General features: G+C 59.0%; 2 protein-coding genes across 9 annotated transcripts in view; both read right to left on the bottom strand.

Annotated features, from left to right (window-relative positions):
• Positions 1 to 5,898, bottom strand: part of CACNA1G (calcium voltage-gated channel subunit alpha1 G) — a 67,972-nt gene extending 62,074 nt beyond the window's left edge. For 4 of the 7 annotated variants that reach the window (XM_047757876.1, XM_047757877.1, XM_047757878.1 and 1 more), the window contains exon 1: positions 5,320 to 5,896. In XM_047757876.1, the coding sequence (XP_047613832.1) occupies positions 5,320 to 5,561 (242 nt within the window). In that variant the 5' untranslated portion in view covers positions 5,562 to 5,896. Of the gene's footprint in view, positions 1 to 5,319 lie in introns of all 7 variants that reach the window. The other 3 variants (XM_047757874.1, XM_047757875.1, XM_047757873.1) reach the window with 2 other exon arrangements.
• Positions 5,899 to 11,421: 5,523 nt separating this feature from the next.
• On the bottom strand, positions 11,422 to 21,260 carry SPATA20 (spermatogenesis associated 20). 2 transcript variants are annotated; one of them, XM_047758324.1, is made up of 17 exons: positions 21,139 to 21,260; positions 20,369 to 20,487; positions 20,058 to 20,237; positions 19,861 to 19,925; positions 19,506 to 19,660; positions 19,285 to 19,428; positions 18,980 to 19,181; positions 18,460 to 18,590; positions 18,261 to 18,365; positions 17,943 to 18,017; positions 17,633 to 17,842; positions 17,357 to 17,549; positions 16,573 to 16,741; positions 15,703 to 15,914; positions 13,058 to 13,257; positions 11,976 to 12,056; positions 11,422 to 11,783 (listed from the first exon to the last, which is right to left on the bottom strand). In XM_047758324.1, the coding sequence occupies exons 2-17, from the start codon at positions 20,443 to 20,445 to the stop codon at positions 11,613 to 11,615; spliced, it is 2,370 nt and encodes a 789-aa protein (XP_047614280.1). In that variant the 5' UTR covers positions 20,446 to 20,487; positions 21,139 to 21,260; the 3' UTR covers positions 11,422 to 11,612. The 2 variants fall into 2 exon arrangements, with proteins under 2 accessions (XP_047614280.1, XP_047614279.1); XM_047758323.1 differs by lacking the exon at positions 20,369 to 20,487 and having other exon boundaries at positions 21,139 to 21,251.
• Between the last annotated feature and the right edge of the window lie 4,677 nt (positions 21,261 to 25,937).

The raw sequence follows: 25,937 nt of genomic DNA, 5'->3' as shown, positions 1-25,937 counted from the left end.
CCCCCAGCTACTCCCCACCTCTCCTCCACTGGGAAGAGGGTTCTGGAAGGGGCCCATGTGAACAGATGTCTCTACATGAGGGGAGATGGGTAGTTCTCCTGGGACGAGGGGCTCCCAGGACACATGTCTGGGGACACTTCTAATGGCAGTGATTCCACCATGTCGTCTGTGCCCTCGTCTCATCCCCCCTCCCTGAGGCGGGGACATTATACATCGAAACCCCTACAGAGCTAAGGTAGTGCCTAGCAGGTAGCCGATGATCGGTATATGGGAAGGATGAATGAATGAATGACTTAATCAATCCATCCATTGATCTCCCTCCCTAGAAGCCCGATCAATCTCCCCATTCGTGCTTCTCTACTTTGTTTGCTTCAATAGTAATGAATTGATGATAACGGGGGAGGGGGGGGCGGGGAGGGGGAGAAGTGACACTGTAAAGAAGCCGTCCCGCCTTCTGTCCCCACCTTATACATGCTCACACTGGAGCCCCTTGCAGTCAGAAGCTGCCTCCAAATAACCCTCCCTCCAGTTCTTAACCACAGAAGCACCTTCTCAAGAGCCCCCTTGGCAATTCACTTTACTCCCAGGTACATCCTGCCTGCTCTCACTCCTCCGCTTTCCTTACAGGTAAACAGAAGTGGACAGGGAAAAACATCAAGGCACAGGAAAATGTGAGACAATCTGAATCGAGGAATAATTAATGGAAGCAGGGAGGTCTTTCACCTCTCTTGGGGTAGGGCTCACTTCCTTGGGAATATGGCCGTATGTCACCGTGTGATGTTCTTCTGTTGCCATAACAACAGGAGGATGTGTCACCAGGTGGTGTGGATTTGTTGCCATGGTAATTAAAGGCCCCCCCCCCAACACACACACACACGAACTTCCCTTATCCAGGCTGCTGTCTTTCTCGTCCTCATGCAGGGAAGGGGAAGCGGGGAGACCCACAGGTTATCAGGTTGGGGGGGGAACCATGTGACAAATCCCCATGGCAACCCAGGGAATGGGGGACACTGGTTGCCATAGTGACTATGAGAGACCTGTGCGGTCACATGTCTACTGTTGCTATGGTGACTGTCAGGGCTGGAGTGGATCCCAAAGCGGGAGGTGGGTAGGAGAGGGGAGAGGATCTTTCTTCTCCCCGCATCCCACCATCAAAAGCAGAGAAAAAGAAAACGCCAGGGTGAGGAGCCCCACTTCCATCCCTCCTCCTCACCTCCCTCCAGGAGAGAGAACTAGAGCATGTTATCTGCACAACTGAATCCTCTCCGTGGGGCTTTATCTAGAGCCCTTGCTTAGTCGAGCGGCTACAAGGGAGAGGAAGGTAGAAAGAGGAGGGAGGAGGCTGTACCACCTTCAGGGGCTCAGGGGCATGACTGCGAAGAGAAGCAGGCCCCAGCTGCCCCCTTCCCTACTAGGAGCCTACAAATCTGAGGCCAAGAAGCGCTGGAGAGGACACGGGCCTGGACCCAGGAATCCTGGGCTCCTAGTCTTCTTTGGGAAGGTGGGGTGTCTCATTCACCAGACTCTCGGAGAGATGAGAGATGGGTGTCTCTGGGATCCAGCATCCCCCCCGGCGTGGGGGCGGGGGAGGGGGGCTGAGCTCTAGGGCCTCGGGAGCAGGGCTCCTGCTAAGGAGGCTGAAAGGGGGATTCCCCCAGTGAGCCCCTGACTCCCACAAACCTATTTCCCGGTGGCCTGCCCTCCGCCTGCTCCAGCATGTGGGTGTGTGGGGAGAGAGGTTTCCAGCTGAACTGAACACTGCAACCCAAAGGAAGGCAGCCAGCCCCACCCAGAGACAGAGACGTGAGACACAGAGACACAAGAGAGCCGGCCTGCTGGAATCTTTGGGAGGGGAAATAGGCCAGAAATCTGATTCAAACGTCTGTGACCCTGTGTGTGTGTGTGTGTGTGTGTGTGTCTGCGTGTGTGAGCAGTTGTGTCTGTCGCCATCCTGGCTGAGGCAGGCAGGGCGGGGTGAGCGCTGGGGCGGGAGCAAGTGTGGGGTGAAGGGGGGCTGTGCACTGGGGTAATCCCAGGAATGGCTCCAACTGGCACTGTGGGTGACAGGGAGTCCCCCAACAGTTCAGTGGAGCAGACTGTGTGTGTGTGTGTGACCCAGAAAGAAGATGGGCCTGGGACGGAAAGACTGCCTGGGGTTTGGGGGGGGGGGCTCCGGCCCTCTTCAGCTGGGCTCTTACCCCCCAGAACCCCCTCTGGAGAGCCTGGGGTTTGAAAATGAGAGGAGGGAATTGGTAAAGAGACAGGAAGAACACCTCCCCGCCCTCCACTTCCTCTAAGGACCAAAATGGAGACTTATCCCTAGGTAAGAGAAGCAGGGAAACTCGGGACACGGGCCAGTGGCAAGGAAAACTCCAGAAATCCTTGGCGCCCCCTCCCCTCCAGACGCACGACGACGACAAGGACGCCGGCGCTCGCACTTACTTCTGGAAGCCATTAGGGCTCCTGCTGCTCAGGCCTCCCTTCTCCTCCCACCCCCCCCCCCTCCTGGCAGGCTCCCTTCTCCCCCTCTGGCCCCCTTCCCACTCCCCCTCTCGGCATCCCAAATGCCAGCCTGTGATTTCCAAATGAGAAAAAGCTGTGCTGGGCTCTGAGCTTGGAGAAACTCCTACACAAACTTCCAGATGTGACACAACAGCCGGAGAGGGAATGCTTAGGATCTCCTTCCCGGGGGGGGGGGGGGGGGGGGGGATGCACTCCCTCCCACTTGAGGAAACACACACTGGAGAGGCCAACACACTCCCTCCCCTAGAACCTGCGAGGTGGGGGAGCCTTTCTGGGAGCCCCTGGTCTCCCCAGGACCAAAGCATATGCACTTCTGAGTCTCTCCCTTCTTTTGCAGCTCTCCTTCCCTCCCCAAAACACACACACACACACACACACACACACACACACCACTTCCTACCTGGGTCTAGAGCCCCTCTCTAGGAAACACAGTCTCTTAAAGAGGCTAAGAAATGGGGCTGAGAAGACTGTCAAGAGCCTTATTAGCTTCAGTTAGTCAAGGGGAGGTGCCGCAGGCCCAGCGGTGTCTAGAGGAATCTTGTGGAGCCAAGGGAAGCCTTGGATACCAAAAAGAGAGAAAGGAAGGGAGAGACTGAGGCCCAAGAGTCTGTCTGGAGCCCCTCTGGCAGTGAAAACCCAGGTTGCCCTTGATACGTGGGTCTGCTGGGAGTGGTGGGAGCACATCTTACTTAGGCAGCCCCTTCACCAAGAAATTGGTCCCCACCCACCCCCAGCCAATCCAGGCTTAGCGGCTTCTCCAGACCTAGGCAAGCTGAGGCTCCACACCCCAGCCTCCCACCACCCTAGAAGGAGGCCTGCTCCCCCACCCCCAAGATGAGCGGCTGGGCCTCCATCTCGCTCCCCTCCTTCCCTTGCTCTCCACTTGCCCCCTCCCAGAACCCCTCAAGGAAGGACACTGACCCCAGACTATCCACTGAAGCACCTGAAGACAGGGCAGGTGGACAAGTCCTAGTCAAGAGATTGGGGGGTTTTTTTGGAGGGAAAGAGGAGAGAAGATTTCTCTACACCCCTCCCCCACCAGCCTCCTGAAAAGAAGAGGATGGAGCTGGTGCTTTTTCCCACTCATGGAGAGGGTAGGTGATTAGGCGTGGAGAGAGGGGATGCCCTGAGCCTCTTCTTTTCAGAGACATTTGCTCCCCATTTCTACCAGGATGGGAGACCCAAGATATGCCTGTTCAGCAGGTCCACAGACCTCTGAGGCAGCCCCCCCCCCTTACTGCAGCTCAGAGAAAAAGAATGGGGCAGAGGATGGGGAGAGGGTGTGATGAGGGGAGCTTCCTAAAGACCCACCGGGTGAGGAGGATGGGGGTTGGGGGGGACCCAAGCTCACATCCCTGCTTTGCGCACTAGAGGCAGCAGAGCTGCAGAATGAGGGCGGCATCAAGCTTCCCCCCCTTCCCCAAAGCAGAGTCCAGATTGGGCTCTCAGGGGTTATGTGGGAGACCTGACATTTCCCACCCTGGGTCCAAAAGAGCCTCTGAGAAAGAGTCAGAGGAAGCTGTCAAGACCTAGGATGGCACCGCACTGCCACTCCTTTCCTTCCAGCGGTGGCAGTGGCGGGACCCGCCCGGGAGCCCAGCATCAGTCAGGCGGTGCTTTGTGCTAGGGACTAAGGGGGAAAGGCTGTTGGGATGAGGGGGCTGGGGTCTCTCACACCATTCCAGACTGGGCAGAGGAGGGGGGGGGGGGAGTATTAAATCTATCTCCCTGGAATGTGGGGCTTGCAGTCCACAAACCCAATCCAAGGAGTAGACATGGGATGGTGGACTGGAGCCTTCCTTAGTGAACCCGCTCACAGACTCCCGGTACCCAAGTACTTTCTTGGAAGGGCTGCGGTCTCCCATACCTGCTGCGTGATCAGGCGGGAGCACGCCTATCGAAAGGGGACAGGTAAGGTGGACTGGCTTAATCCCATCCCCGGTGTGCCAAAGCTCTTGCCACCGTCTTTCCCTCCACAAGAAAAAAATTAGCACGAAACTCCCTAACCCAACATTAAGCACCTCACATTGAATAAAGAATTGGGGAGAAGGGAAGCACTCTGAGCACTGGGCTCCCACTGAAAGGGTCTCGACTCTGGCTCTGGGGGCAGACAGCTTCCCTCCACCACATCTTGTTCTCATTCTGCACCCCTGACATCAGCCGCCGCCGGAATCTCCTTGTTGTGCCTCCAACCCGCGGGGTGGGGGGGGTGGGGGTTAGGACCTGGTCTCCGCCCCCCGACATCTCCCTCTGGGTCAGTAAAAACGTCAGCCTCAAGGACCAGGTGGGGGCGGGGATCAGACCCTAGAATCCACCGCAAACTTTGGAGCGGGGGCAGGAGGGAAACCCAGGAGATTGCGGTCCCCCCTCCCCCGTCCCCGTCCCCGCAGCTTCCTCCCACCCCACCCCCCAAACTCGGAAACCAAACCCAGCTCGCTAACCAGCGGCGGGTGGAGTAGAGCTCCCAGGCTCCCGAAGCTTCCCACATCTGGAGGATGAAGACCCTCCCCTGCCCACATCTGGAGAGCATCCAGCTGCAAACCAGCGGGGCACGTCTCCTCTCTTTTCCTGGCCTGGATCCCCCCCCACCCAAGGAAGACTGAGGTGTGTGTGCCGAGGTGGGGCTCGCCTGGGGGATCAGCCAAACCTGCTCGCGTCTGTGCTCCCACTCTGACACCCCCTCCCCTCCCTAGCAGCCCCCATCTCATCTGCCCACCTTCCAGGCTCACTTCTCCGACTCACCCGGCCCGCCCCCCTGCGGACCCCCCAGCCCGGCCATGGTGCCCCAGAGGATATGGGTTACAGACCGTGCGGAGACACCAGCTCCGCGGGCGGCTGTCCTGGCTCAAGTAGAAGAAAACCACCGGGGCCAGTGCAGGGTATGGCAGCCCCTCCGCCTCGGAGTCCGCGCTGCCCGGGTCCTTTTCCGCCGACCCTGGCCCCGGCCGGCCCCCGGCTCTCGACAGGTCGTTGAGCCGCATGAAGCTCCGGGGCTGTCCTGACTCCTCGGTGCCCGCTCCATCCTCCTCCTCGTCCATCCTCTGGCCAGCCGGGGCCCCGGGAGGTCTTGAGAGGGGCGAGCGGCGCCCCTCAGAGGAGGTGTCCTCACGCAACCGGGGGGCCCCGGAGGGGGCACATCTGGGGGGCTCTAGGGCGTAGGCTGAGCCCCCGAGAGGGCCAATTCAGCCCAGCTCCCCCTGCCCGCAGGGGCATGCTGCCCGCGGGGCGCCGGGTCGCAGGGAAGCCCCGCCCGGCGCGAGTCCCGCTTCCCCAGGGCCTCCGGGGCCCCCCGGGCCAGCCGGCCGGCTCCCCCTCACTTTGTTCCGGCTTCTTCGCTTCGCGCCCAGGCTCCGGTCGCCAGATTCGGCGCCACCTTCCGCGAAGCGGCCCCAAGAAGGGGAGAGAGAAGCGGGGCGGAGGGCGGGGGGGGGGCCTCCGGGGAGGGGCGCCCCCTCTTCCCGCGGCGCAGCTGGAGCAGGATCTAAGGGGTCAGCATCGTCCCGGCTCCGCGCCAACGGCGGCGGGGGAGGGGAGGAGGAATCTCTTTGGGGGTGGGTTTGGAGGGGGTGGGGGGCGGCTCCTTCCTCCGCTCGGCTGCTGGCTCCGGGTCCAGGAGGGGCGGGGAGGTGGTGGTGGGGCCGTCCCGGGCGGGGGTGGAGGCGGAGATGCCGCCGCCGCAGCCGCCGCGGTGGCTGCCGCTGCCGTTGCTGTCGCCGGCGCCACTGCCTCCTCCTCCGGCCGAGACGCGGAGCGAGCAAGCGAAAGCGGCGGCGAGGAGCCCGGCGCACACCACAGCTGGATCCCTCACTCCAACTTCAAGCCTCGGCCCCGCCTCTCCCCAGCCAACCTCGTAGCCAATCGCCGCGCGCCGCCGGCCCCGAGCTGCACTCTCATTGGCCGGTCGCAGTGGCAGTGCGGGCGGGGGCGCAGAGGGAGAGAGCCACAGCTGGAATCCGGTTCCCACCCCAAAGCCCGGTACCCGCCCCTCTCCCCTCCCCTTGCCCCTGAAGGCAGGAGCCAATTAGACGGCTACCAAGACCGAACCCACTTTCCTATTGGCCGCTGGGGGCTCCGGGACTCCTCTGGAGGGAGCCCCAGGGAATCAAGAGTATTTGGCTTGGGGTCCTGGGATAGCGTCGCCGGCCCCCGGGCATCCTTTGTCCCCCACCCCGAACTGGACGGCAGCCGGAGGGCGGGCCCAGCTCTGGGAGGGCCTAGAGCTGAAGGGAGGCACTCGGCCCGATGAGGGATGTGACCAGGGTCCTTGAGCGAAATCCTGGGTCTCCACTGATTAATCGCCCACCCAGGGGTTGAGCCTGGGAGCGGGACTGAGGAAGGGGAGAGCGGAGCGTGAAGTCCCGGGCCTAGGACTTCAGCCTGGAGGGAGGGGGCTCGTCCTAGGGAAACGGGAGGAGCCAAGGAAAGGCTGGGACAGGCAAGGTCTGGGCGTGGCCTCCACCAACATTTTGGGTTTGTTGGTGCTCCTCCCAGGTTCCTTCTGCAACTTTGATCCTAATCTTCTAACCCTAACCCGCTGACCTCACGTTGAAATTCCAGAACTTCACTAGGGACCTTCGTGCTTGAACACGTAGCCCCAGGCAGGTCACGTCGGACCAAGAGCTGGGATCTCCAAGAACAGCTGCGGAGCAGAGAGAGGCTCCCGCGAAGGGACCTGTGGGGGCCTCCAGTGTGTGGGAATCGGTAGAAGCATAGAGCTGGGCTTTGCCGACTCTGAACCTGCACAGTTTTGCCAAGACCCCATTCCGTGCCTCAGTTTCTCCCTCTCGAGTTCCGATATGGCTACTGAAGCGAAGAAACCGGAACCAAGTCAGAGGGAGCCAGCGGCTGGCCAGGGCACAGGGCAGGGGTGGTCTCCAGACGCCCTGGGTAAGCTGGACTCACGCCTGCCGGGACTTCTGCAGGACAGGAGCTTCGCTGGGCTACTCTCCTCGCAGACCTCCACGCTCCCGGGAGCAGGTCCACGAGGGTCTGCAGCTACGCGCGCGCGCACACCCAGGTGCAGACCCCGGCCCTCGCCCAGCCTCTCCTTAAAGTCGCGGAGCTCAGTCGGCTCCAGCTCCCTCTCACAGCCAGCGCTTCCCCTAAAGGATGTAGATACCCGGGAACCGGGTTCTGGGCGCTGGGGTGAAGCAGGGTCGGGAGGGCCTCAAGGATTAAGCCGTCTGGAAGCATTTCCCCACCTATTCGGGAGACAGACACGACGGAGCCAAGCAGGTCAGTCTATTCCCTCTCCGCTCGCTTACCGCTACTGCGGAGAGGCAAACGGATGGACCCGATGACCTCCTGCACCCGCCCCCCTACCAAGACTCCCCGGCGTTTTGCACTCTCCCAAGGCTGCATCACCCAAGCCTCCCGCTGAGTGAGGTTGGTGGTAGCGGGGAGGGGCTGTCTCAGCTCCGTCCCGGGAGGGTTGCGGGGAGTGCAGTTGGAGAGGGCAGAGTTTGCTGCTGCGCAGACGCCTCCCAGGTTGCCCTTTCGCCGAATCCCTGCACAAGGCACTGAGTTGTGCAAATGAGGCCAGGCTTATTTGCATTTCATGCTAATAAGCCTATCCCTTAAGTGTCTTTCCCTCCTGGAGGGAGTCTCTGCTCTCATTCTACGTGTGCCCGCACCAGAGTCTTGAACTCTCAGTGGTCCTCTGGGAGAAGGACCTATTTGTGGTTGGCTCCCCGTGTCTGACACCTTCCCTCTAGCTGCTACGCAGTCTGCCTAGTCTGCCGGCCCTTCCCAGACAGGATCAAGCAGCACCAGGGCTATCACCCGAGGTACTGACGCTATAATCATCCCCTCTTAGCAGAGGGGGAAATGAGGACAGAGGAGCTTAACCAGCCGGGTCAGGTTTCCTGATGGTCGGTCAGCAGGCCCCACACCTTCATCCATTTTCCAGGCCACCCCGAGCTGAACGCAGTCCTAGAATTTACCTAGAAAGGGGCGCAGATGCATGCACCAGCTGGACAAACCATTCCTGGGCTTGGGCCCACCTGAGGCCTCCCGACCCCTGTGTGGGACACCAGAGGACTCTGACATCCCTGCTGGAGATGCTGACTGTTGGGCTGAGTGGGGGAGGTGAGGAGGAAGGCGGGACCCGTGAAGAAGGCAAAGGAAGCCAGGAAGCCAGGAGGCCCTAACCCTAACCCTAACTCCCACCCTCTAAGCCTCAGCTCTCACATCACCTCCACTAGGTGGCCTTCTTTTAGCAAGTATTACAGTGCCAACTAATGCCAAGGTGCTGAGGACACAGTACTGGGTCAGGCCAGTGTCCATAACCTCCGAGCACTTGGCCCAGTCTGGGATAAGTCTGTATTTGTAGTAATGAAGTGGCTGTCTCCCCCTCTAGGCTCTAAGTTCTCTGGTAGCAGGGGCTATGTCCATCTTGCTCACCAGTTTGGCACACAGCAGGTGCTTAAAAAATCTTTGTTAGATGAATGAATACCCTAAGCAGAGAGGGGGAATGAGAGGGAAAAGAAATTCCTTTCTCGGGGTCGCAGTTGCCTAACTGTTGTCTAAGATCTGCTCTGGTTTGGGATCTCCTTCCAAGGCCCTGTTCAACCAGCCCCTCCAGCCCCCTCCAGCCATCTTCCTTTTATAGCCTGGATGGCTCCCTCAGGAACCAAGAGAATCTTTTCATAGGTGATGCTCTCTGCTCAGCAATGCTACATTGTCCCATTTAGTCACTTTGCAGCCCTGGGAGTTGGTGGCTGGGTGGGATCTGGGTGGCTGGGTGGGATTTTTTTTTTTTTGTCTTTTTGTTGTTGTTGTTATTGCTGTTGTTGTTGCTATTTCTTGGGCCGCTCCCGTGGCATATGGAGGTTCCCAGGCTAGGGGTTGAATCGGAGCTGTAGCCACCAGCCTACGCCAGAGCCACAGCAACGCGGGATCCGAGCCGCGTCTGCAAACTACACCACAGCTCACGGCAACACCGGATCGTTAACCCACTGAGCAAGGGTAGGGACCGAACCCGAAACCTCATGGTTCCTAGCCGGATTCGTTAACCACTGCACCACGACGGGAACTCTGTGGGTAGGATTTTTTAGGTAAGGCAACAGAGGCTCCAAGAGGTGAAATTATTTAAGTGACTGCCCAAACTAGATGCTCTGTTTCTAATGGTCTTGGCCCACAGCTCCTCCAGCACAGTCCTGCCAGCAGAGCAAGGAGCATACCCAAGAGGGACCAGCAAAGGGGAAGAGAGGCTGAGGCCTTAAAACCCCCCATGTGAACAAGACTTGTGCTCAGCCTTGCCCTCTTTAGAAAATGAAAGCGCTCCCAGGAGAACTGATGCTTTAAGGCCCTAACAAGTTCCTCTGAATCCGTTTAACAAATATCATTGTCAAGTGCATGTCTGAGAGCAAGGGAAGGGAAAGAGGAGGCACAGAGCAGAAGCCTGGGTGGAGGGGCACAAAACACCAAAGGCACTGTCCTTCACAGCAGTGCCTGGATCTCCTGGGGGAAGAGGAAGCCTTAAGGGTCTTTAGTGTGTGCCAAAGACCCCAGAAAGAATGAGATGTGCTGAGTGGTTTCAGGCCAGGCTCTTACCCTCTCTGGGCCTTGAACATCTATCCGTATGGGGCCAAAGTACCCACCTTGCAACCTCATTCATGAGGCTCCATGGGACGACAGAGGGAAGAGGGCTTTGCTAACTGCCTAGACCTTCCCAAGGCCAGGGCTGGGGTTGCCAAAAAGGCCTCCTGTGCTTTACCATGCTCCACCCTCTCTCCTCACTGTCCCCCAGACAGGGTGCTGCTTGCCCACGCCTCAAACTTCCTGGCAAGGCCAGAAGGGGCCAGCTGACCTTGTTGTCTGGAGCCCTAACCCTCTCCAGATGGGCTGGTGGCTTGCACCATGGGCCGAGCTGCCCAGACAAAGCTGACCTGGGTCCCAGGGACCATGTGTGGCTGTAGGTGACAGTGTGCAGAGGGTGGCCGTGGTCCCAAACAGAGCTTGGAGTGACTCAGTCCAGTCTCCTAGCTCCTTCCAGCCCCATCCCTCCCCAGGGCTGACATCTCCACAAGCAGTGGCCCCATTCAGATCTCATCTCTAGCAGCCTCCTCTGGTTCTCGGCACTGCTTGGCTGGAAGGCTACAAGGGTACTTAGGCTCAGCAGACCCCTGAAGGGCCCACAGTTAGGGGGCAGCCCCATTCCCCTACACGTGTCCTTCCCAAAGCAAGCTTCCCTGTTCCCTCACCCAGCAGAAGCTAGATGGGGGTTCCAGGGCCCATGAAGATGCAGGTACCAAGGACGGGGCTTGTTGAGCACCTGCCAATTTTGAGGGAACAGGAAGAGGTCACAGGAAGGCAGAGGCTTTCCCTGAAGCAGGAAGGATTCAGGTTTGGAGAAGGATTTCCAACCCAACAGATGCTCCAACTGAGAAAGAACGCTCTCCCTGGACTGGCTTCTGTGAAAGCAGGGGGATGGACAGAATGACCTCCCGCAGGGAAGCTTGGAGCTGGATAGAAATATCCTTGGTCCTGATAAACAGCAGCTCTCATAATGAACCAGAGCATATACAAATGTCACCCTTTCATGAAAAATAAAAGCTCACATGAAGATCCCCCAGCCTCTTTCCCAGCTTAAAATTGGAGAAGACAAGGGGAAGGGAGGGCAGGCCCCTTTCCTAACTCTGCCTGAGGGCAAGGATTGGCCTTTCCCCTCCTGCTCAGGTCCACACTCTGATCCCTCCACCCCCAGGGGTCATTACTGGTCCCCTGACCTCAGCTTCACCCAGGTTGCTAGGACCATGAACGGGGTCAGAGTCAGCCTGGTGACCTTTGAAGGCAGAGAGGTCGGCCAGGGGCTCTGAGAAAAAGGGGCCCTGGGCTGCTGATTCCCGTGCTGGAGCCCGAGGCCCCTCTCTCACAAGCAAGGCCGGGGCCTCAAGATTACCGCGGGACGCTGTTAGGTTTATTCCAGGGTGAGTGGGTGCCCATGGGGGGGCATCAAGGATAGCCGAGGTCACCTGGTGACAGGGTGCCCTGGGATGGCCGCAGGCTCTGCAGGACCCTGCAGGGCCTGAGTCTCTGGTCGATTGGGAAGCTCCGCCTTCTGCCCCAGCCTGAGGTGGGGGAGGCAGTCACTGATGCAGCAGTTTCCGCAGTTCACAGGGCTCCGTGATGGGCATGGAGCAGGCTTGATTCTCGCACACGTAGGCGGTGGCCCGGTCTTCTAGCCGCCTCAGGGTACCCAGGAAGGGCAGCTGGCGGGACAAGAAGCTCGAGGGGTCCCCATCTGCCAGAATCAGCACCTGGGAGAGCGGCAGAGTAGAGCGGGTCACGGGGCAGGGAGGGGTGGGGGGCGGCGCTTGGACACCGCCAGGGGCCACTGGCAGGTTCCATCTCCCCAGACCTTCGGAGGAGCTGGAGATATTGGGGAGCCAAGGAGGGGAGGGGGCCTGGGCAGGGCAGGCAGAGGGTGGGGCCGGGTTCACAGACCAAACCTTGTTAGGGATGTAGATGGAGTGGACACACTGCAGCAGAGCCTTGGTGTCCTTGGCCTGGGGGTCTCCACAGATGACAATCTGCCCAGAACAGAAAGGCCACTCCAGTGACAGGCGCAGAGGGGCTGGACCTGGACCTACCAGGGCTTCCCCATCCTGCCACCCACTCTATATGCCTAAAGAAGAAATAGGGACTCAGCTCAGCATCCCCCAGACCAGCTGCCAAGAGGCTGCATCAGATTCACTGCTCAGCAGGTGAAAACATGTACACACACCATACACACACACACGCATGCCTGAGAATATACAAAGTGGAAGTATCACACATAGTGGTAGCCATACAAACACCAGGACATGCACACGTGGGCAACAAGCAACGCCAGCACGCACACACGCAGGACTTGGTACACTGCAAGACACACAAATATCTGGAGACCCATATATAGGGAGACAGAGCTGTACATACAGACAGAGTTGTCACAGATGCACATAGCAGATGCCCACAGAGAGGCAGATACACACACACACACACACACACGCAAACAGAGACCAGAACAGGGGACATACCATTGCAGAGAGGCAATCACATACTGGTGAGCACTCACACCAGCACACACTCAGAAGGGCAGGCACAGAGTCATACACATCCAGGATTGTACACATCCAGATGCACACGCACAGCAATAACATTCGGAGGGACACACCTGCAGTCCAGTATATTCTTGCACACACGACACTGCCAACCCAACTACAGTGATCCACAGAGACACACAGAGAAGCACTTCACAAACCACAGGGACCCATAAAGTAGCGCCCCCTACTCTGAGAGCCCCAGGCCTAGGCACCTGCACAGGCACCTGCCCGTGCCCCAAGCCTATCTCACACACACACACTCACAGACTCCTCCACCTGCACAAAAGCAGCCTTCCAGACATTCCCACCGAGACACCTGTGCACACACTCACAGAGCGGAGCTCCAGGAACAGCCCCAGGAGTCCCACTCCATGCTCTCCATTCCCTGGGGCGGCCCCAGCTCTCCTCCCACCCGGGGTCCCAGCCCGAGGGCCCTCCCTGCCTCCCACCTGCTTGAGGGTCTGCTGGTGGGCTGAGAGGGCGCGGACCATCTCCGGCAATGCCACTGGGACCCGACGCATGCGCTCCGAGAAGGCGGTCAACAGGCACACGCACTTGTCCATCCAGTCCTTGTGACCCGTGAAACCGTGCAGCCGAAGCAGGTTGTGGGCTGACACGGAGTTGGCGCTGGGCTCTGCACCGTCCTGGTCTGCAGGGGGTGGGGAGGGCAAAGGCTGAGAGGGAGGGTCCCTGGGTCCCAGGACCCTGCTCCAGGACTGTGGCCAGGGCAGCTGGAGGATGGGGTGGAGAAGAGCTGGCAGACCCACCGGCTCTGGCCCCAGGTCTTGGAGGGTGATGCCAGCTCTGGCAGTTACCGACCCTTTTCACTACCACTTGCGTTCTTAACTCCCCTTGCCCCAGGCTGAGCTCTTGGTCCTCAGGCTCCCCCTCCCCCTCCCTGCTGGCAACTCCATCCAGCCACTCAGCTGTCCCTCCCTCCCTTCTCTCTCACCTCCCACTTTTTTTTTTTTTTTTGCTTTTTTAGGGCCGCACCCACGGCATATGGAGGTTCCCAGGCTAGGGGTCTAATCAGAGCTGTAGAAGCCAGCCTACGCCACAGCCACAGCAATGCCAGATCCGAGCCATGTCTGCAACCTACACCACAGCTCACGGCAATGCTGGATCCTTAACCCACTGAACAAGACCAGGGACCAAACCCACAACCTCATGGTTCCTAGTTGGATTATTTTCCACTGTACCATGACAAGAATTTCTTCTTCTTCTTCTTTTTTTTTTTAAATGCTTTGCCAGGTTTGGTTTTTTTGTTTGTTTGTTTTTGTTTTTGTTTTTGTTTTTGTTTTTGTTTTGCTGCACCCAAGGCATGAAGATGTTCCAGGGCCAGGGACTGAACACATGCCACAGCAGCAACCTGAGCCACAGCAGTGACAACGCCAGGTCCTTAACCCCCATGCCACCAGGGAACTCCCTCACCTCCCACTTCTAATCTATCCACAAACCTACAGGGTCTGAGGCCAGAACAGATCCAACCTGACCACCTCTCCCATCTCGCACTAGTCTGGGCCTTCGCCACCACCTGCCAGAATGCCGCTAACAGCCTCCTAACTGTCCACCCTGTTTCCCCCGCCCCCACCCCTTCTCCACCATCAGTCAGAGTGACATTCTTGAACCAAAACCAGAACGGATCACAATCTATTTAAAAGCCGTCGCCAGACTTGCCACACCTAGAAGACTGCAGGGATCCAGTGCCAACTGGGCACCTTCCCCGATACACTGGTCTCTGTCCCCCCCACCATCACCACCCCCGAGACCATCCTCCAGGGCACAGGCTGCCCCCTCGGAGCCCCTCACGGGCTATTCCTGCCACGTGAAATCCCTCTCCTGCTCCTCCTTGACCGCACAGCCCCATTTTGCCCTCCAGCCCTTGGTTAAATGACACCTGCACAGTTTAATCCGATTCTCCTGCTGAGCTGGGCCACACCCTTGCTCAATCAGGGCCCTCAGTTGGTCAGCTAACCTGTCATCGAGCATCTAATTATGTACGAGGCCCATGCTAAGATCCTGGAGATACAGCAGTGACAAAGTCCTGCCCCAAAGGTGCTTACACTCGGAGTTCCCATCGTGGCACAGTGGTTAAGAATCCGACTAGGAACCGTGAGGTTTCGGGTTCGATCCCTGACCTTGCTCAGTGGGTTAACGATCCTGCGTTGCTGTGGCTGTGGTGTAGGCTGGCAGCTACAGCTCCGATTCGACCCCTAGCCTGGGAACCTCCATGTGCCGTGGGAGCGGCCCAAGAAATGGCAAAAAGACAAAAAAAAAAAAAAGGTGCTTACATTCGAATGAGGGCAGAGGCCATTAAACAGACCAGAGGCATTAGGTGATGCTAAATGCCACTAAGAAAAGTAGACACAGGAGTTCCTGTCGCAGCTCAGAGGTTAAAGAATCCAACTAGGAACCATGAGGTTGTGAGTTCGATCCCTGGCCTTGCTCAGTGGGTTAAGGATCAGGCGTTGCCGTGAGCTGTGGTGTAGGTTACAGACACGGCTCGGATCCCGTGTTGCTGTGGCTCTGGTGGAGGTTGGTAGCTATAGCTCGGATTAGACCCCTATCCTGGGAGCCTCCATGTGCCGCGGGTGCAGCCCTAGAAAAGGCAAAAAAAAAAAAAAGAAAAGAAAAGAAAAGTCAGACACGGAGCACACGGTGGCAGCTTCTACATCACCATGGCACCCACAATTTTAACTATGCGTTTATGTGTGCATTTTTGCTTTAAATGTTACTGCCTCTAAGTTGTCTCCCCTACCACAGGGTAAGTTTTATGAGGGTCGGCATGAAATCGGCCCTGTTCAGTGTACCCAGGCATGCTAGTTACTGCCACTAAGCACATTCGGAGAATAGCTACATTATTCTTTAAGTCATCCATGTAAGGACATGCCAACATTGGCTCCATTTTGCATATTAACAAAGTGGTCTGTGAAATATGAGACCGGCCCAAAGCCACCCAGTTAATGAGTGGTGGAGATGCGAGCCCAGGAGGGGTTGGTCCCCACCCATCACACTGTGCTTAACGCCTCCCCCAGGGAAAACCAAGCCCCAGTTGGGGTCCAGGAGCCCCGGCCAGCTCCACACCCTCACTGACCGTCCTTCAGACGCAGGGGCAGGCCAGCCCCCAGCTCAGCCTCACTGCAGAAGTAGCCGCCGCCCCGGGAGTCCCAGAAGAGCCTGTCCTGCGTGTCCTGCAGCCGCAGAGCCCACTCGAGCCACGCGCTCTCCTGTGAGGCTTCGTACAAGTCCAGCAGGCCCCGCACCACGAAGGTGTAATCCTCCAAGAAGCCCCAGCAGGGCGGGTTGCTGAGGGGACAGGCGTTGGGGAGGGGACAGGCCAGGGAGAGGGGGGTTTCCCCAGAGGAGGCCCCCTTTGCACATGCTTTTGTTTAGAATTGGGGTGAGGTCCTGTTAGCCCATTTCCAGGATGAGCAATGGTCCCAGGGAGGTTAAGGGCTCCCAGCGGTGGGGGGTGGGGGGGGAAGCACAGCCAGGACTAGTGCCTACCCCGAGGGGAGGAGAAGGGCAGAGCAAGACCTGGGATGCCCAAGGAGGCAAGCCTGCCTGGGCAGCCCGGCCTCCCACCTATGCTCCACCAGCCCCCGAACTGTGCTTCAACCATCCCCCCACCTGAGCTCCACCATCCCCCCACCTGTGCTCCATCAGCCCCCCACCTGTGTTCCACCAGTCCCCCCACCTGTGCTCCACTGGCCCCCCATCTGTGCACCACCATCCCCCCACCTGTGCTCCAACCATCCCCCATCTGTGTCCCACTGTCCCCCTCTCTGTACTCCACCTTATCTGTGCTCCAACCATCTCCCCACCTGTGCTCCACCAGTCTCCCCACCGATGCTCCACCAGCCTCCCACCTATGTTCCAACCATCCCCCATAAGAGCTCCACTGGCCCCCTACCAGTGTCCCATTCCCTCCCACCCCGATCTGTGCTCCACCAGCAACCCCCACCTGTGCTCCACTGTCCCCCCAGAGCCTGCATAGCAGGTCCGCATCAGGCGGCCGCTGGCCACATCAAACATGTGTCGCTTCAGGAACTTGGCACCATTGATGGCATAGTTGATCAGCCTCTCCTGGCCCAGGACAGCCCCAGTCACGGCAAAGCCAGACACCATCAGTCCTTGAGAGAGGAGACACCCACGGTGAGAGGCCAGCCCAGGCCCTCTAGATCCCCCTCCCTTGGGGGATCCACCCCAAGCTCACAAGCCCTGACACCTCTCTGGAGCAACAGGGTGACTGGGCAAAAGTTTGAGCCCCAGCACCAGGCGGGGCTGGGCTCCTGCCCTTGTGCTTGACCTTGGGTGGACCACTTTAACTCTCTAAGCTCCAGTTTGCTCATTTGTAAATGAATGGACAATAAACCTGACAAAGAAAGAGTTAAGATTTAGCAAGGGCAGAGTTCCTGCTGTGGCGCGGCGGGAACAAACCCAACTAGTATCCATGAGAACACGGGTTCGATCCCTGGCCTTGCTCAGTGGGGTTAAGGATCCGGCATTTCATGGCCGTGAGCTGTGGTGTGGATTGCAGTCTTGGCTCAGATCCCACGTTGCTGTGGCTGTGGCGCAGGCCGGCAGCTGCAGCTCCAATTTTACCCCTAACCTGGGAACCTCCATATGCTGCAGGTGCAGCCCTAAAAAGACACACACCCACAAAACACCGATTTAGCAGGTGCTTGTTATACAGAGGGGCCCTTGTGAAGGGTGATTCTCTCAGGTTTCGGACACAGCCACCTCACCGTTCCAGGCGGCCAGCATCTTGCTGTCCAGGTGCGGCTTCGGCCGATGTTTCCGGGCCTGGAAGAGCTTTTCGAGGCCCGTATTGAGTAGGGTCTGTACAGCCTCCACGTCCAGGCCAAAGCGGGCGGCAGTCAGCTCCAGCGAATAGCGAACAGTCAGCACATTCTGGCCCTGCAGCTCCCCCTTGGGGTCCTGAAGAAAACAGCCCTTGTCTGAGAGCGTCCCAGCGGCCCTCGGGCTTCAGGAGCCCTCCCACGGCCACCAGCAGGCCTCACCTGGCTTGGGCTGATGTTGCCAGCCTCCGTGAGCCCATAGTGCTTCATGAGGAGCTGACCTGAGGTCAGGGGCTCAGTGGCACCTGGCACGTGCTCCGGGAGGAGCTGCTGGACCTCTTTGACCGTCCACAAGTAGAAGGCCCCCTCTTTGGGCCGCATGCCCCGCTCCGGAGGCGAGTCCGCGTCCTCGGCACTGTAGAAGCCTCCAGACTGTGGGGAGGCGAGAGTTGGCTGCCCCAGCCTTTGGAGGAGGGGAGGCCCCAAACCCTCCCGCAGCCAGGCAGGCCCGCCTGCCTCAGTGGACACACACCCGGTGACTCAGGTTCCGGGCCACATACTGCAGAATGCCTTTGGCGACATCGGAGTAGAACTCGTCACCAGAGATCTGAGGGGGGAGGAAGGAGGTTGTAAACAGAGGTCCCTGGGGGTGGCCTAGGTACAGGGGGCAGTCAGCATTCTCCAAGGGGGTGGGGAGGGCGCCTGGGTACTTGACATGAGAACGAAGGCCAGGGGGGACCTAAAGCGGGGGCGGGGGGCCCACATGTCACCAGGAAGGCCCTGGAAGCAGCAGTCAGGAGTGAGGGGACCAGCTAGGGGTCTCTGCTCTGGGCTGCGGTCAGGGGGTCACCTGGAAGGCCTGTGAATAGGCCACCGTGAGCTGTGCCTGGTCATACAGCATCTTCTCAAAGTGGGGGACGTGCCACTGGCGGTCCGTGGAGTAGCGGTGGAAGCCCTGTGCCAGGAGGGACGTGAGGCTGGAGGCCCATCCCCACCGCGTCCCCCCCGCCCCCAGCTGCCCTTCTCCAGGAAATGCCTCATGCCATCACCTGTCCCACGTGGTCTCGGATGCCCCCGTTGGCCATCATCTTCAGGGTGTGCAAAGCCATCTGCTGGGCCCGAGAGCCATCCTGCGTGAGCCGATGGCTGAGCCAGTAGGAGAACAGGAAGCTCAGGATCACTGCGGACGCCCAGAGAGAGCACGCGGGTGAGAGCATGGAGAGCCTGGGGCAGCGAGCAGGGCGATGGGGCCTGTGGCCGGGCTGCCGCTAGGGGTTTGCTCAACAGGCAGTCTTTCTGGACAGGCGGAGGGTCCGCAGGTCCCTGACCAGTCCACCCAGAGGACAGAGGACTGTTATCTATGTCAGCATCAGAGGATCCCTGCTAAGACCAAAGTCAGGTCTTCACTCCGATAGCTACCGACACCCAGGCTGGGGCTCAGGAGGTCCCAGGCCAGGCAGGAGAATGTGAGGTTAACAACCAAGACAGGGGTCGGGAGAGCACGGACTTGGGTGGGCCTCGAAAGCCCAGGCCGGGGCTGGCGTTGGGCGCAGGGCGAGGGGCACTGACCCGGCGTGGGGAACTTGGGGGCCTCGGCGAAGCCGCCATACTCCTCATCATAGCCCTCGTCCAGCTGTTGAAAGCAGCGGCTGTTCATGGTGGCAGCGGAGGGTGGCAGCTGGCGGTCACCCATGCTGATCTCCGACCGGGCCAGCAGAGCTGTGGTGACACGCTGGCTGTTTTCCAGCAGGGTTTTCTTGTTCTGTTTCCACTGCGGGAGGGTGGAAGGCACACCTGGAGGTCAGCACCAGGTGGGGACCCCTGGCTCCCTCCCCCCCCGATCATCACCCCCACCCCCACTCCGCCGTGCCCACCTGCTCCCGAATCCTCAACAACACGGTGCGGAAGCCGACTCGGGTCAAGCCATCCTCAGGGGGGAAATAGGTGCCCCCCACAAAGGGCTGTAGGTTGGGAGTCAACCACACACTCATGGGCCAGCCCCCACCACTGCTGGTGGCCTGGCAGAGAGAGGGCAAGAGTGAGGGGGGCGGCACCGTGGGCCCGGGCCACCCCCCTCCAGGGGAAGACCACGCACCTGCACGAAGGTCATGTACACCTTGTCCACATCTGGCCGCTCCTCCCGGTCCACCTTCACGCTGACAAAGTCCTCACTGAGCAGGCGGCCAATCTCCTCATTCTGGAAGGACTCCTCCTCCATCATGTGGCACCAGTGGCAGGTGGAGTATCCCACTGGAATGGGGCCATGGGGGGCGGGGGAGGGGGGCCAGTGATGGGCACAGGGGGGCCAGCCAAGGGCCCCCCCCCCGGCTGGGCTGAAGACACCCTGACCTCTAGTTTCCTGGGAGGCCCCCAGGCCCAGAAGACCCTTCCCCTACCCCCCATCCATCACTACTTCCCACCGCCCATCGCAGGGAAGGGGGGTACAGTACCTGAAAGGAAAATTGGCTTGTTTTCTTTCCTGGCCTTGTCAAAGGCTTCCTGTCCCCAGGGGTACCTGGGCCCGACAGGGTGGGACATCACTCACTAGCCTGGGCCGGGGTGGGGGGCGGGGGGAGGGAGGGGCGGGCACGGAATAGGAGGGGCTGAGGGTCCAGCTGCCCCGGGAGGCCTCAGGAGAGGGACTCACCAGTCCACAGGGTTGTAGGCATGCTGCAAGAGATACGGTGACTTCTCATTGATCAGGCGGTTGGGGGTCTTCTGGGGCGTGGACTGGGAGCAGTTGGTCCTGCTCCCTTTCCCTCCGGCAGGCATGGGCACTGAACTGCTGACTGTCACGCTGCGGTCCTTGTCCCGGGGGGAGCTACCCCTGGCAGGAGCAGGTGGGTCAGGCTCAGAGGTTCCCCCCCACCTCCCCCTACACCTACCCCAGAGCCCCGTCCCACCCCACCTTGCCCTCTGGCATCCCTCCTGGAAGCTCCAGCTCCCAGCCCAACCCACCTTTCTGAACCACGGGGGAGACCGTGGCCTTTGTGCTCCCCCTTGTGTTTTGGGGGGGGTGAAGAAAGGTGGCTCATTGGGGGCTCCCTGCCAGATTCGTCTCCCCCAAACTCTCAGACCTGGTGGTGGGAAGGGTGATGGCTGTGAGGTCAGGGCGGGTCACAATGGGCAGAACGGTCCTTCTGGCTCCATTCTCTCCCCCTAAGTGGGCCCCGCCCCAGGTGGCCGGGCTGGACATGTCTCTCTGGAATGCCCGGGTGTGTGTGTCTGGGCAGGAAGGCTGCCCACTGCTGGGTCTGGGACTGCACCGGGTGAGGGGCAAGCAGAAGAAAATTGACACCCAGGACTTCCTCACTCAACATCCACCAACGGGGCACTTCCAGGGGGCCAGGTCCTGTGCCAGACCCTCACGACCCCCAAAGACTCAGAAATTGATTTCAGGGGGCTCAGCCTGGGCAGGTGGCACTGTGGGGCAGACCGAAATAATGACAGAGCCCCGCAGCAATGAGGACTGTGACAGGCCAGCCCAGGGTGTTGTTGGGCAAAGACCTTTGGCCCAGCATCAGGGTTCAAGGAAGGCTTCCTGGAGGTGGTGTCAGAACAGAGTCCCCGCAGCTGGCGGGGAGGAAAGGAGGGCGTTAATGCCCTGGGCCAGGTGGCAGGACAGGGCTTGAGGGTGGGGAGAATGCAGGCATGAAGGGGTTGGCCGGGCAGGCGCTGGGGACCAAAGTGGGACCACTGGCCCAAGGGCACCCCTCGCCCGCCCGTACCTGAGGCTCGCGACGAGGCCCGGCCCGGCACGGGGCAGCAGGAGGCCGCGGCACCGCCAGGCCCGCGCGCCCAGCATGGCTGCTGACGGCCGTGGGCCGGGACGCCGCGGACAGGAAAGGCGAGCGGGATGGAGGCTGCGAGGGGCGGGCCCGGGCACGGACTCAGCCGCCGGCGCGTCTTCGCCAAAACAGCGGGCCGCGCGGCTGGTCTCCGAGCGCCGCCAGGTGGCCGATCACGGGACTGCAGGCCGGATAGCCCGGGCTTGGGAGGAGGTCTGTGCCCAGAACGGGGCGCCCTGGACTGGACCTCAAACAGCAGCCTGCGCTGGGATAACCCTCCTGAGGAGAAATGGAGGGCTGTGAGGATGCCAGGGCTGTGGAACACCAGAGCCTCTGGTCATTTTGTCTAACCTTGCCTGTTTTTTTGTTTTTTGGTTTTTGTTTGTTTTGTCTTTTTGCCATTTCTTGGGCTGCTCCCACGGCATATGGAGGTTCCCAGGCTAGGGGTCTAATTGGAGCCGTAGCTGCCAGCCTACGCCACAGCCACAACAACACGGGATCCGAGCCGTGTCTGCACCCTACACCACAGCTCACAGCAACGCCACATCCTTAACCCACTGAACAAGGCCAGGGATTGAACCCACAACCTCATGGTTCCTAGTCGGATTCATTAACCACTGAGCCACAACGGGAACTCCAAACTACAAGTTCACTTTTTTTTTTTCCCTTGCCTGTTTTATAAATGAGAAATGAAGCAAGAGGCAAAGCTGTGGCTTGTCCAGGTGCTCCAGTCCAGTCAGCTTCCCCTTGTTCTGCCTCTCCACCTCAACGTCCTGCTCAAATCCCACCTCCTCCAGGAAGCCTTCCCTGAATCATAATGACGAGCCAACTTTACATCCTATTAGATACTTGGCATAACTCACGTGTTGCATTCAGTCAATATTGACCAAGTACCCACCACCTACCAGGCCCTCTGTAAGGTACAGCGGTCAACAGAGAAAGCCAGGCCCCTGCCCTTGTGTTCCTCAGAGTCGGATGAGGGAGGAAGAAGTGAATCCGACAGTCATACTCATGAATGCTACAACCACCTACTTCGAGAAGTGCCATGACTCGGTGTCACAAGGAACCTGGTCTGGCGGGAGAGACAGGGGAAGAAGGCCTCCCTGAGGAAGTCACATTTGTGTGGCAGCCTTTGAAGAACCAGAGGATGGAATCTGGGGAGGGCTTGAGGGAAATGCTGGGGAAGCAGGAGGAACAGACGTGCAAAGGCCCGGTGGCAGCACAGTGAGTCAGGGCTGAGGAACAGCAGAAGCCAGCCTGGTGGCAGGACAGAGAGTGCAGAGAAGAGAGTAGCAGATGAAGTTGGGGTGTTGAGGAGGAGGGCAGGGGCCAGGTCTTGACTGTGAGCAGGAGTTTGGTTACTGATTAAGAGCAGGAAGCTGTGGAAAAGGGCTATAGGCAGGGGAGTGACCCTGCATTTTGAAAAGGTCCCTCCGGCTTGCCGGTGAGAAACAGACTGGAGAGAAGCAAGAGTGGAAGCAGAAGGGTTTGGAGGCCAGGGGAGAGCTGTGGGGGCTCTGCACCAGGCAGAGGTGGAGATGGAGAGACGGGGTGAACCTGTAGAGGAGGAAACATCATCAGGACTCGTTGTAAGGAAGGGGGTTTCAAGAGTGATTTGCAGGAGTTCTCGTCGTGGCTCAGTGGTTAACAAATTTGACTAGGAACCATGAGGTTGCAGGTTCGATCCCTGGCCTTGCTCAGTGGGTTAAGGATCTGGCGTTGCTGTGAGCTGTGGTGTAGGTCGCAGACGCAGTTCGGATCCCGCGTTGCTGTGGCTCTGGCGTAGGATGGGGACTACAGCTCCGATTCAACCCTAGCCTGGGAAGCTCCCTATGCTGCAGATGCGGCCGTAAAAGACAAAAAGAAAAAAAAAAAGAGTGATTTGCAGAATAGGGCTAGTGCTGGATGGGGGGGTGGGCATTTGCCGAGGAGGGGGTGTGGGGAGAGGCTCAGATAGGGGGTTCCTGAGGTCCTTTTTGGACATGGTGGTTTGAGATGTCCTTGAGATGTACACACGGAGAAGACAAGGCTCTGGAATGCAGAGGAAGGGTGGTGGGGGAGGGGAGGACTATTCAGCGCAGAGACAGTGAGGACACAGGAGGGATCGCCCAGGGTGACCTGCAGCAAGAAGCCTGGGCTCGAGGAAGTCAGGAGTGCACCCTAAAAGACAGAGGGTCAAGGGAAAACCAGGAGGCGGGGGAGGGGGGGTGTCATCCCAGAGGCAGAGGGACAGTTGCCAAGAGGGAGGGTCCGACTCCAGAGAAACCAACGGGGAGATGACCGAAAAAGGTCCAGTGGCTTCAGAAACGTGAAGGCCATTGGTGGACGTGGCAGATGTGCTCCAGGTGGTGAGGCTGACAGCAGGAGCTGAGTGGATGGGTCGAGGAGGGCGGGGGAAGGAGGGGACACAGAGAGAGAGGGTGGGCGCTTAAGTGTGAGGGGAAGGATGGAAAGACCCTTTCAAATGGATGACATTGATTTTGACAGACATGAAGGGGACGGATTCGGGTGAGAGAAGGCATTTGATGATGTGGAGGAGAAGCTGGGAGGGCAGGAGGGCGGAAGGGTTGGCAGGTCGCAGGGATGGGTGTGTGTGGTTCCTGAAAGGATTGACGTTAAGATCAGAGACCAGGAAGGCTGCCCTTAATGTGGAGGAATTGGGGCTGACGACAGGCTCCAAAGTGTGACCAGGGGTGGGAGCAGCGGCAAGGTCAAGGGCCGGTGAGGTCATCCTCTTGGGCAATGGAGTCACATAAGACTGAGCGAGATCTGGGTGACAAGAAGTCTGTGAGCCAAGGGTGAAGCATGGCAGGAATGAGGTGGAGCGCAGCCCCAGGCAGGAGGCGGAGCACCCAGGGCCTTCAGCCTCCACGGCCGATGGGGTCTTCCAGGAGGAAGCTGGTCCAGAAGTAGGTATGGGAAACAAGCCTACCAACCTCCTCTTGATGGGAATCAAAGCATCACCCATTAGGAGACCCCAGGGAAGCAGGGTCCACAGGCAGAGCCAGCTTAGAAGCAAAGGTCCCAGGACGGGGAGGGGTGAGAGGTGAGTCAGTGACCAAGAAGGACAGAGACCTTCAGTCGAAGACAGATGGGGGCTGAGCTCTGGCTACCGCTTGGCAAAACCATCCGTGATGGGGATGGCAGGTTCCTTCCTCATGGTTACTCTCTGAACAGTGTGGACCCTGGACTGAAGGTCCATTGGCCTGGGGAGGAGCCACACGACAAGCTCATAAGGAAGGAACGCTTGTTCCCATTTGACGAGGAAGGAAATGGAGGCAGAGTCATAAACAGGTTAAGTAATTTACTCAAGGTCGGGGAGCATAACCACTTATTACGAAGTGATTAAGTGCAAACCGTAGAGCAGGTTTGAATGCTGTCAGTCTGACCCCTAAATAGATGGCCTGGTCCGTCCTACCTGTAACAGCTACAGAAGGACTGCCTCCCTCCAAAAAACCAAAGCAGCGCCTTTCCCCACCCCCACCTTAGGAAGGAGACCAGCATCGTGTCCTTCCCCCAACTTTGGTGTTCCTGGCCTATGCAAAGCCATTGCCCCCAGACTCCCAAAAGGCCCACCCACTGCCTGCAGGGCCAGACCCTGAGCACTGAAGGAACACCAGTGCCCAGTGGTCAGAGAGCATCGAGTAGAAAAGGGATCAGGGCAACCAAGGCGGCTCCCAGAATGAGGTACCAGGCCCTGCTCCTCCCCTTGTTTCCCAGACCCCATACAAGCCCCCCAGGAGGGGTCATGGCCAAAATTGAGTGTCTTGACAGTCCTATTGGAGGGAGGAATAAGAGCCAGATTTAAGGCGACTCTGTAAAACAAAGGATCGGGGGGCTCCTGGACTCAGGTCACCTGCCCCACTGAGTTCTGAGCTCCTGGAGGCTGTGGGCTTAGCCATCCTTGGATCCCTCTCAGATGAGCCCAGCGCTTTGTCTACAGCAGTTATCAATGATGTGAATTAAATCTGAGGCTCATGGTGGGAGTCCGGAGCTGTGGAGCTGGAGGGTCTGACTCCAAATCCCAGCTCCACTCTGTGCTAGGTTTGTGACTTTGAGCATGTCGCTTAACCTGAGTTTCACCTATGAAGTGCAAGCAGGGCCAAGCAAGGGCTTTGCCTTTGAGCTAATGCTCTGAGGCCCCCATGATGCTATTTTGAACAAGGGACCCTATGGTTTCATTCGTGGGGCCCTGGGTCCCACAATTTATGTAGCCAGTCCTGAATAGGAGTAATATTACTATCTACCTCAGAATGTTGATGCAAGGATTAAATGACATCATCTGTCTAAAGTGCTTAGTACATAAGGAGCGCGCAGTGGAACTTCTTGTCTTTTGCTATTAGACCGTCCCCAGCGCCGATGTGTGATAAATAGATGAAATGATCGAATGAGTCTGGGGAGCATGTGGAAGCGAAGGTGCTGGGCTGGGGGGCTGTACAAGAAGCGGGAGCATTTTTGGGCCCCACATCGTGGAGCAGCTGTTTACATGGCAGCGGTGGTTTGCGCTGTGGTCCAGATCTAGCCGTCACGTCCCGCAAGAAGTCCATTTGGTGAGAGATGAGGACGTGGGTTCCAGTCTCTACTACGAGGCGTGGCCTCGGCCCCAGTGAAGTCACCAGTCTCCAGCCCTGGGAGCTGCAAAGGGTCTGCGGAGGTCTCAGGGCAGTCTCAGCCGGCTTGGCTTCCGGGGCGGGTCCTGAGGTGGTAGCTCCGCCCACCCCGCGCCAGGGGGCGGGACC

This window comes from Phacochoerus africanus, chromosome 14 (genome assembly GCF_016906955.1).
Source record: "Phacochoerus africanus isolate WHEZ1 chromosome 14, ROS_Pafr_v1, whole genome shotgun sequence".
NCBI classification, from domain to species: domain Eukaryota; kingdom Metazoa; phylum Chordata; class Mammalia; order Artiodactyla; family Suidae; genus Phacochoerus; species Phacochoerus africanus.
Note: the sequence above shows the minus strand (reverse complement) of the source record. Positions and strands in the feature narration are given on the sequence as shown.

Excerpts from the sequence above, each read along its gene's own strand:
- SPATA20 (XM_047758324.1), bottom strand. The coding sequence starts at position 20,445 with ATGAGCCACCTTTCTTCACCCCCCCCAAAACACAAGGGGGAGCACAAA. Across the intron at positions 19,182-19,284 it reads TGTTGAGGATTCGGGAGCAG|TGGAAACAGAACAAGAAAAC; the intron begins GTGGGCACGGCG and ends ACCCTCCCGCAG. Across the intron at positions 18,366-18,459 it reads TCCGAGACCACGTGGGACAG|GGCTTCCACCGCTACTCCAC; the intron begins GTGATGGCATGA and ends CTCCTGGCACAG.